This window comes from Rhinatrema bivittatum, chromosome 8, assembly GCF_901001135.1.
Source record: "Rhinatrema bivittatum chromosome 8, aRhiBiv1.1, whole genome shotgun sequence".
Lineage (NCBI taxonomy): Eukaryota > Metazoa > Chordata > Amphibia > Gymnophiona > Rhinatrematidae > Rhinatrema > Rhinatrema bivittatum.
The window spans coordinates 41427182-41437911 of record NC_042622.1 but is presented as its reverse complement, the minus strand read 5'-3'; the positions used below and the strand labels follow the sequence as shown (position 1 = coordinate 41437911).

Below are 10730 nucleotides of genomic sequence, written 5' to 3'. Positions count from 1 at the left end.
TTTAGTTTAGTGACACTTTAAAAAGGACAGGATAAAATTGGCCACAAAAATTTGTTTCATTTTCAATTTGTTTTCCGTTTCTATTCATGCAATTTGCAAATAATGCATGCAAAGTTAATTTTCTGTGTGCTGTTTGCAAATTGCATGCACAAACAAGGAAAATTAATCAAAATTTAAATAAAGGTAAAAAAAAAATTGGAATGAGATAAAATGAACTCCCCCGCCACTGAACCGAAAATTATTGGTGTGCACACCCCAAGTGGAACAACTACTTTTTCATGGTAGAGTCAGAGGGAAGATTGCAGCTTTACACAGTCTACCCCCTTAGCTTGTACACAATGGGAACAGGATGGTAGAACACCTTGTTTTAAAAATAGAATTTAACAAATATTTCTGTTCGGTGTTCACTGTGGAAGGTCAAGGGTAGGATTACATTTATTTATTTGAGCATTTTTATATACCGAGCTACGTTGTGAACATCACCTCGGTTTACAGGTAACATAAAGCAGCAACAGGATTTTCAAAAGACTGTGTTTGTGAGGAGCTAGCTAAACTAAAAGCAGATAAAGTGTCGGGGCTTGATAGGGTACATCTGAGAGTACTAAAGGAGTTTAGAGAAGTTCTGGCAGCTCCGCTGGGTCTCTTTCAATCCTTCTTTAGAGTTGGGAGTAGTTCTGGAGGACTGGAGACAAGACATGTGGTTCCTTTTCATAAGAGACATTTTAAATACCTCCAGGGTTTCCATGCTCAGAGAAGGCAGGCATCTTTCAACGGAAAGCAGGCTTTGGAAATGAGGGCGTCATGGGATGAGGATGAAAGGGGTTAAGGAAGTATTTCTTTACAGAGAAGGGTGGTGGATGCATGGAATGGCCTCCCAACAGTGGTGGTGGAGACAAGGACAGTTTCTGAATTCAAGAGAGCCTGGGACAAGCAGAGGGAATCTCTCTAAAGAAATGGCAGAGATGATGTGGATGGGCAGGCTGGATAGACCATATGATCTATCCAGCAAAATATCATCATGTTGATAGTGATGTGACCGTACTTTAAGGTATTGTGTGTCGTTCTGGTCACCCCAGCTCAAAAAAAAGACCTGGCAGAACTGGAAAAAAACCAGAGGAGGGCAACAAAAATGGTGAAGAGGATGGAACGGCTCCCCTGTGATGAGAGGCTAGGCAGGCTAGGGCTCTGTTCTCGGAAAAGAGCTGGATGAGGGGGGACACAATGATAAGTTTATACAGTCCTGAGTGGGGTGGAACGGGTAAACAAAGCATGGTCATTTTTAGGGATGTGAATCGTTTTTCAACGATTAAAATTATCGTCCGATAATGTTTATATCGTCTTAAATCGTTATAGAACACGATACAATAGAAATTCTAACGATTTATCGTTAAAAATCGTTAAATCGTGTTAGTGCGCACTAACTCGAGTTAGTGTGCACTAACTCCCCGTTAGTGCGCACTAACTCGATTTAGTGCGCACTAACTGAAAATGATACAAATAAACACTTTCCAGGTCACTGAAGGTCAGTTAGGAATGAATATGTGTTCCTATTGGCTGGCTGCCCTCTTATCTATTGATGTTACCAAGGTTACCACTGAGGTGATGGTTGGGGGGATGGGAAATGGAACTGGAAACTAACGAACACCAACAGAAAATGAAACAAAGTGTTCACACTTCCCAGGTCAGTAAAGGTCACTTAGGAATGAATATGTATGTATGTATTCCTATTGGCTGGCTGTGCTCTTATCTATTGATGTTACCAATATGGTTGGGGGGATGTGAAATGGAAACAGTTGGAAGCTTGACAAAAAAAGTAATGTAATGATCAGCACTCACGTGACTAGAACTTGTTTGTTTATTATTTTTGTTAGCAGGCACCTGAAATGCTAGTGCATGTTGAATTTGCCAATCACTGTGCATTTTAGAAAGGTGGTCCTGGCTGGAACTGTACACAGTTCAAATATATGTAATTGATTGTTGGTAAGTGTATTTTTTAAGTAGCCACACTGGCACCAGTATGTTTACTTTTCCTCCTACTTAACTCACTAGCTCAGCTTTGTAAGAAGGGCTTCTCTCCTTGTGTGTTGTTTTTGTTTGGTGTGAGGAGAGCAGAAACATCAGATCTTTATTCAATCTACTACAGTCATCTCTTACAGTGCCCTATCCCTATTAATACCAGGAGTGTTGTGATCTTCCTGCACACAGTGCCCTAACCCTGATACCAGTCTGAGACAGCTCCCTCCCTGCATTACTAGTGAGAGGCTGGCTTCACAGACAGGGGGGAGCTGCCTGACCCTCACTCCTGACTTCCCCCATGTCCCAGCTAGTGAATGGTGTGTGGGTGAGGGGGGGGGGGAGGATGGTGAAGTCTGAGACAGCTCCCTCCCTGCATTACTAGTGAGAGGCTGGCTTCACAGACAGGGGGGAGCTGCCTGACCCTCACTCCTGACTTCCCCCATGTCCCAGCTAGTGAATGGTGTGTGGGTGAGGGGGGGGGGGAGGATGGTGAAGTCTGAGACAGCTCCCTCCCTGCATTACTAGTGAGAGGCTGGCTTCACAGACAGGGGGGAGCTGCCTGACCCTCACTCCTGACTTCCCCCATGTCCCAGCTAGTGAATGGTGTGTGGGTGAAGGGGGGGGGGGAGGATGGTGAAGTCTGAGACAGCTCCCTCCCTGCATTACTAGTGAGAGGCTGGCTTCACAGACAGGGGGGAGCTGCCTGACCCTCACTCCTGACTTCCCCCATGTCCCAGCTAGTGAATGGTGTGTGGGTGAGGGGGGGGGGTGGATGGTGAAGTCTGAGACAGCTCCCTCCCTGCATTACTAGTGAGAGGCTGGCTTCACAGACAGGGGGGAGCTGCCTGACCCTCACTCCTGACTTCCCCCATGTCCCAGCTAGTGAATGGTGTGTGGGTGAGGGGGGGGGGGGGAGGATGGTGAAGTCTGAGACAGCTCCCTCCCTGCATTACTAGTGAGAGGCTGGCTTCACAGACAGGGGGGAGCTGCCTGACCCTCACTCCTGACTTCCCCCATGTCCCAGCTAGTGAATGGTGTGTGGGTGAGGGGGGGGGGGGGAGGATGGTGAAGTCTGAGACAGCTCCCTCCCTGCATTACTAGTGAGAGGCTGGCTTCACAGACAGGGGGGAGCTGCCTGACCCTCACTCCTGACTTCCCCCATGTCCCAGCTAGTGAATGGTGTGTGGGTGAGGGGGGGGGGAGGATGGTGAAGTCTGAGACAGCTCCCTCCCTGCATTACTAGTGAGAGGCTGGCTTCGCAGACAGGGGGGAGCTGCCTGACCCTCACTCCTGACTTCCCCCATGTCCCAGCTAGTGAATGGTGTGTGGGTAAGGGGGGGGGGGGGAGGATGGTGAAGTCTGAGACAGCTCCCTCCCTGCATTACTAGTGAGAGGCTGGCTTCACAGACAGGGGGGAGCTGCCTGACCCTCACTCCTCCGGGGTATTGTGATCTTCCTGCACACAGTGCCCTATCCCTGATACCAGGGGTGTTGTGATCTTCCTGCATGCAGTGCCCTATCCCTATTAATACCAGGAGTGTTGTGATCTTCCTGCATGCAGTGCCCTATCCCTGATATCGGGATGTGTGCAAGAAGATCACAACACCCCCGGTATCAGGAATAGGGCACTGTGTGCAGGAAGATCACAACACCCCCAGTATCAGGAATAGGGCACTGTGTGCAGGAAGATCACAACACCCCTGGTATTAGGGATAGGGCACTGTGTGCAGGAAGATCACAACACTCCTGGTATTAATAGGGATAGGGCACTGTGTGCAGGAAGATCACAATACCCCTGGTATCAGGGTTAGGGCACAAGTTCTAGTCACATTGACTGATCACATTACTTGTTTTGTCAAGCTACCAACTGTTTCCATTTCCCATCCCCCATATACTGTCAGTAGGAAACTTGGTAACATGAATAAATAAGAGGGCAGCCAATAGGAATACATATTCATTCCTAAACTGACCTTAACTGACCTGAAAAGTGTCAAATTGTATCATTTTCAGTTAGTGCGCACTAACTCCCAGTTAGTGCGCACTAACTCCCAGTTAGTGCGCACTAACTCCCAGTTAGTGCGCACTAACTCCCAGTTAGTGCGCACTAACTCCCAGTTAGTGCGCACTAACTCCCAGTTAGTGCGCACTAACTCCCAGTTAGTGCGCACTAACTCCCAGTTAGTGCGCACTAACTCCCAGTTAGTGCGCACTAACTCCCAGTTAGTGCGCACTAATCGGAAAAAACGATTTTTAACGATTTTTTAACTAAAAAATCGTGCCTAAGACGATTTTCTTGCCCTGCCACACGATTTCTATCGTTAAGACGATATGGAAAACGATTCACATCCCTAGTCATTTTACCTTTTCAAGTAATACTAAAACAAGGGGACGATCCAGAAACTAGCAACAGATTTAAAACAAATTGTGGGAAGCATTTTTTTTTTCACTCTGTGCACAATCAAGCTGTGAAATCTGTTGCCAGAGGGCGTCGTCAATGCGAGTAACACAGCGGGGTTTAGAAGAGGTTTGGACAAGTTTCTGGAGGAAAGGTCCGTAACGGATTTTTAGCCAGGTAGACTAGAGAAAGCTATTGCTGTACCTAACAGGAATTAGATCTACGCTATGGGATCTGCCGGGTGCTTGTGACTCGATTAGGCCACTGTCTGAGTCAGGATGCTGGGCTCGATGGACCTTGGTCTGACCCAGCTTGGAGGTTCTTATGTTCTAATTTCAACTAATACAGCAACAATAAAACCTTACTGTAATACATTAAAAGATGTTACTAGCGCCTCTCCCTCCTTCCCCACCAATACAGCAGACTATTTCATGTTCAATAATACAATGAATTCATAAAAGTCAAGTTATTGTAATGTTGATGAACCTTGGAAGCCACTTCTGTGCTGGGATAGAATGACAGGAGTTTCTGTCTTGGTTGACTGAGCTGTACAGAGTACATCTGAATGAACATATCTGGGGAAAATTATTATATTTTATTATCCATCTTTTTTTCAACGTCAGTCTCTATATATTCCTCCACTTCACCTCTGAGTCTTTAGGAGAAAATATAAATTGGTATTCTGTCATTAATATTTAAAACATGACTTGTCCTCCCATTTTACCATATCTGCTATATTTTCTTCCATTTGCATCTTGGCTCTCCTGACTACTTTGCTATTCCTTTTAAGCTTTTTCCTATCGATCTGTTTGCTTTTTTTTGACCACCACCGCCGCGCGCTGAGCTGAGATTTTCAGTGTATTGTCCATAAGGACTCTGCTGCCCTTTTCCTGGGCGATGACTTCTAATGCAGAACTCGGCCTCGTGTACCTGGGGTTGGGATTATTTTTCCTTATGTGCATCGCTTTGCACTCTTCCACATTTAAATTTCAACACTTGAAAACAAGGTTGGATTATGAGCCTGGACACACTCTCTCTCATAAAAAGAGAGAGCGAGGGGAAATTGCACCTCCCTATTTCCATATAGCGCCTTTTCCACCCACTTCATATTCTGCAGTAAAAGAATCCACAGCCTCTCTTTCTTTCCTGCAGACATAGCCTCTCCCTCCTTCCTTCCATAGATCTCTCTTGCCGAGACGAAGGCTACGACGACTTCATGGAGAACCTCTACAACCACTCGAGCACTGAGCATTTGTTCCTGTGATGCGTCTTTGTTTGCTTAGTGTGTTACTTACCAAGCGTGAAATGTGTGGGGTTTTTGTTTTTGTTTTATCTACAGAGCCAAGCCCACAGGAGCCACAACAGAACAGGCCCCTCCTAACGAGGCAAATTCAGGAATTCTGGAGGAAGTCGCAGACGCGGGCCGTCCCTGAAAGGCTCATCTTTGAGGTGACCAGTGCCAACGTGGTTCGCGATGGCTCCTCCAAATATGTGGTAAGTTGGTGCGTGGGAACAGCCCAGCTCCTGCCTCACCCCCTCCCTCCATGGTACCGGTCATAGCCACTTTCTTCCATAGTCCAGGACACCCCTTGCCTTCTGTTCCCTGCCACTACTGTTCTTGTAGGATTCCCAAATCGGACCCTGGGGTGGGGGGCAGAACGGGGGAGCATGCTTAGAGTGGCCATGGGGGACAAGCTGAGGCAGTCCTGGTCCTGGGCTACTGCCTGCATGTACTTTAGTTCAGATGTTCCCATTAACCCAAGAAGTGCCATGCTGGGCTTGACCGATTGCTCATCCTGTCTCTGCCAGGGGCCAGTTCAGGCTCCTTGGAAATACCTAGGAGGAGAGTCCATTCCATGGTGCTCCCTCCCTGAAGTAAGAGGGAGACAGCCCAGCCCATCTGGCTAATAATCGATTCTGGACTTGTCCTCCAGACCCCTGACCAAACCTTTTTTTAAACTCTGCTGCCCTATTAGCCTTGACCAGATTCTCTGGCAACAAATTCCATAGCTTTAATTGTGCGCTGACTGAAAAAAAAAATTGGTTTCTTAAATTTAGTTTTAAATCTTCTACTAATTTAGTTTCATGAAGTGTCCCTCCGTCCCAATACTATTTAATAGAGTAAATAACCATTTGCTAATAATGTTTCACACCACATATAATTTTATGGCATATCTCCTCTCAAATTCTCCTCTTCAAGCTGAAGAGCCCTAAGCTGTTGAGCCTTTCTTCATAAGGGAATCACTTTTTTTTTTGTCCTTCTCTGCACACTGCACATGGAGTTGATGACTTCAGGGTATTGCCCATGATGGCTCCGAGGTCCTTTTTCCTGGGTGGTCACTCCTAATATGGGACCCAGCATTGTATACCTAGAATGAGGACTATTTTCCCTATGTAAACCACTTTGCACTTGTCCACATTTAAATTTCCACCTTCCATCTAGTTGTCCAGTTCCTCAATTTCACAAGAGAGACTCCTGAAATTCCTCACAAGCCACTCGTGCTCTAACTTCTTTGAGTGATTATTTTTTTCCTCTGCATATTTGATCTCCTTCCTTTTCCAGATTGTTACTGATCTTGGGGCCATGCCACTGTTCACCTCACTCCCTAGGGAAAACCGATCATTTAGTCTTTTCACCGCAGTATGACAGCGTCTCCTATCCCATGACTTTGCAATTCCCTGAGGAGCTTCTCGTGAGGGACTTCACCAGATGGCATTGACTTCCTTAGGAAATTCATAACTAGTGGAGGAGTAGCGTAGTGGTTAGAGCAGCGGGCTGCAAACCAGGGAAGCCAGGGTTCAAATCCCGCTGCCACTTCTTGAGACCTTGGGCAAGTCACTTCACCCTCTATCGCCTCAGGGACAACCTTAAGGCCTGATTTTCAAAAACATTTACCCACTTAAACCTGGGTTGTACATGTGTAAGTGCCCTTGACAAGGGTAAATGGATTTTGAAAATTGCTACGATAATTTTGCATGCATAACTCCTTTTGAAAATCCACCTGTTAGATTGCAAGCTCTCTGGTGATATGGAAATACCTACAGTATTTGAAGTGTCTGAAAAAGGAGAATATAAATCAAATAAATATATAAAATACCAAAACACTACACGTTCACACATACAGAAAAGGAGGAAAAAAACCAGAACTGGATCAGCCTGTCCCCTTTGACATGGAGCTGTATGGTTACCTAAGGCATGCTCTGCCCTAGCTGGTAGTGGGGGAGGGGCGGGTGATAAGGAGGAAGAGGGATTGCAGGCACGAGCACCAATGATCCTTCCTTCTAGAGATTTAGGCCACAGCGTTCTGACCTTTTTGTCTCTCTCTCTCTCTCTCTTTTCTGCTGCCTATCAGAGGAAGCCATCTCTCAGGTAACATGTTCAAGCGACTTTCTGACCAATTCTCCTTTTTCTTTTCCTGAGTGCTGATATTCCGACCTGCACTGGGGAGACTGGCCATGCCTATTTTACTTTGGATTGTGCAATTGTTTTGTTTTGGTTTACTGGGCCAGAAAGGCAACAAAAGTCATCAACTGTGCAAACAAAAAAAAAAAAAAAACAACTTGTAAAACTGTAAATAAAAATCTTCCATGTGTCTTATAAAGTGCTACCAGCCTCTTTCTGTTTTTTTCTTACTACAGACTAACACTGCTTCCCCTCCTCACTTAAACTTACTACTTGTAATGGCTGCCACTTCCTGCATTATTTCTCTCTTTCCCTACCAGCTCAGTGCGCATCTCTTCTTGCCCTGCCAGCTCCTCGTGATTCTCATCTGATCACCTCCCTGCTCCTGATTTGCAGCGCTGCTGGGCTAGGTTGGAGCAAGGCTGTCCCAGCATTAACACATTTTGCACTGCCTCCTTTAAAGGTTTTGGTGGGGGCTTTTTTTGGTTTGTTTGTTTTTTTCATGCTGGGTCTTTCTCCCCCTCCTCAGCTGTACACCATCTACCTGATAAAATCCGGCCAGTTTGACAAAACGCCAGCCACCATCTCCCGCCGCTACTCTGACTTTGAGAAGCTGAACCGGCACCTGCGCAGGCGCTTCGGCTGTGACATGCATGGCATCTCTTTCCCCCGCAAGAAACTGCGCAGGAACTTTGCAGCGGAGACCATCGCCAAGCGCAGCCGCGCCTTTGAGCAGTTCCTGTCCCACATGTACTCCTTCCCTGAGATCCGGAGGTGTCGGGAATTCCTGGAGTTCTTTTACCTGCGGGATGTGCAGGGGGCCCGGCAGCTGACCTGCACTGGGCTGTATCAGGATGCCGTCGCCCTGTGGACCAACGCCTGGCTGCTGCAGAATAAGCTGCACCCTGGCAGCAGTGGGAAGCATGCTCTCCTGACGCTGGCGGGCTTAGCGGTTTGTCACCAGGAGCTGGACAGTCTGGAGGAGGCACAGAAGTACTGTGAGCAGGCCCTTCGGCTGCTGGAAGCGCAGGCCGCTCACCCCTTCCTGATTCCATTTCTCCAAGCCCACATCCACCTGTCCTGGAAGGTAGGGAAGGACAAGCGCCTGTCCGAGGCGCGCCTTCAAAGCTTGCAGGAGGCCGGAGTTAGCATTCAACAGCTGCCCACCCTGAAGGAGTGTTTGATCAAGGAGATCTTGACCTGAGCTTGTCCTGGGTCCTGAAGACATTTTTTGTGTTCTAGCTGCAGCACCATGTCTATCATCGATCCCTGGGACTGACAGACAGACTTTATACGAAGCGCCCAAGACCTCTGCAAAGGGAAGGGTTTTGTTTTTTTTTTAATTGGCAGGGGGTTGGTGCTGCTGAGCTAGCACTCCACACACTACTTGTCTGTGGTGCCGCCACCCCTGCAGCACTCGTCCAGACCTTGAGGTAGTGCAGCTTCCCTGCCACTTTATAGAAGCTATAGTGCAATACAGTAACCTTATTGTCACTGCTATAATCTCAAGCACTGTACAGTTACCTCCTTCATTCTTCCCAGTACATGGTGGTGGTGGTGGTGGTGGTGGTAGCCGAGTGCTACTGCTAAATGGGAATTTTGCCCAAGTACGTGGCACAGGCATCAGCTGAGGCAGGGAACTGGCTAGGTAGGCAGAGCTTTTGGGTTGAGGTGCTTGATAAATGGGCATTTTTTTTAATGTGGGGCTGCTGCTGAATTAAATAAAGTGCTGTATAGACCTGGCCCTTTGGGGATGATCTCTTTGGCACTTGTTAAGGGAAGAGCACAGTGATCAGGAGATGGGACATCCCTGCTAGCAGAGTCTGCTCCCTTTCGGTGATCACGTACAGTATGTGGTGCACAAGTTACTCTCCTTTGTACCCTTTGCACCAGTTGTTTAAAGTATTTATATTTTTATCTTACAAAAAGATTTTTTTTATCATCAGATTACTCTTTATCTTTTGGAGCTTTTAAATAAAGTCTAAAATTGTCTCTGTGCGGAGGGCTGAAAAGGGAAGTGTGAGGAGGTGGAACGTAGATTACCCTCTTCTTGTTTTTTATTAATATTTCATTAAAAAAGAGTGACCCTGGTTGCCGTAGACTGAGCTGTGATTTTATGGGATCTGCCTCCCCCCCCCCCCCCCCCCCCCCCACGCTGAGCTGGTAAGAATGAGAAATACCTTACAGTCTCCTTTGAGGAATGTCACAGCGTAGCATGAAAAGGGACACAGTCCTGTAGTTCTTGCTCAGTAGTCTTTCTGTAACTTGTTACGGCATCCTCCTGCTGACTGGGCACACTCGAAGCCTTCAGCCTGAGCCAGCACGGTGCACCGTCTCGGGGAGAGAGCTGGGTTTGACCGCTGCCTCGAGATGGTCTTCCCGTGGCCAATTCAGCCGGGACTGGGATGCTGTGGTGGTGGTGGTGGTGGTGTTCGCAGTCCCTGATCGGTGAAGTAGGTCGTGGCCACCATGCAATGGCTAGTGGTTGGATTTAGGGGGCCATGATTGCAGAGGTGCTGGAAGGAGGCCTGGAGCATGGCACTCACTGCAATGAGGAAATATAAATAAAAGACAGGAGAAACCCCACAGCTGGTATAAGTGAAGGTTTATGGTACCAGGTCCCAGTCCTGGTTCTGACTGAGCTGGAAGCCCAAAAGAGGAGGAGAAAAGTGGTGAGTCAAAAAGGAAAAAAAATCCCAAAACACCATCCCATACCCAGCATCGCTCTAGCTTGGCAGAAGGGTCAAAGGCATGAGTCAAGCACAAGCCAAGCCAGGGGCTCTTTTGTCTAATGCTGGGGTTCTCAATGTGGGCTGCACAGAGCTTTGATTTTTTTTTTTAATTTAAGATTTTGTATTGGGGAACACGTCTACAGACAAAACCCCCAGTGCTTGGGTCAGTTTGTAAATAAACTTG

General features: G+C 47.2%; 1 protein-coding gene across 4 annotated transcripts in view; it reads left to right on the top strand.

Annotated features, from left to right (window-relative positions):
* Window positions 1-9906, top strand: part of SNX21 (sorting nexin family member 21) — a 14941-nt gene extending 5035 nt beyond the window's left edge. For all 4 annotated transcript variants that reach the window (XM_029612738.1, XM_029612737.1, XM_029612740.1 and 1 more), the window contains exons 3-4: window positions 5751-5905; window positions 8344-9906. In XM_029612738.1, the coding sequence (XP_029468598.1) occupies window positions 5751-5905; window positions 8344-9018 (830 nt within the window). In that variant the 3' untranslated portion in view covers window positions 9019-9906. The remainder of the gene's footprint in view (window positions 1-5750; window positions 5906-8343) is intronic.
* The last annotated feature ends 824 nt before the right edge of the window (window positions 9907-10730 follow it).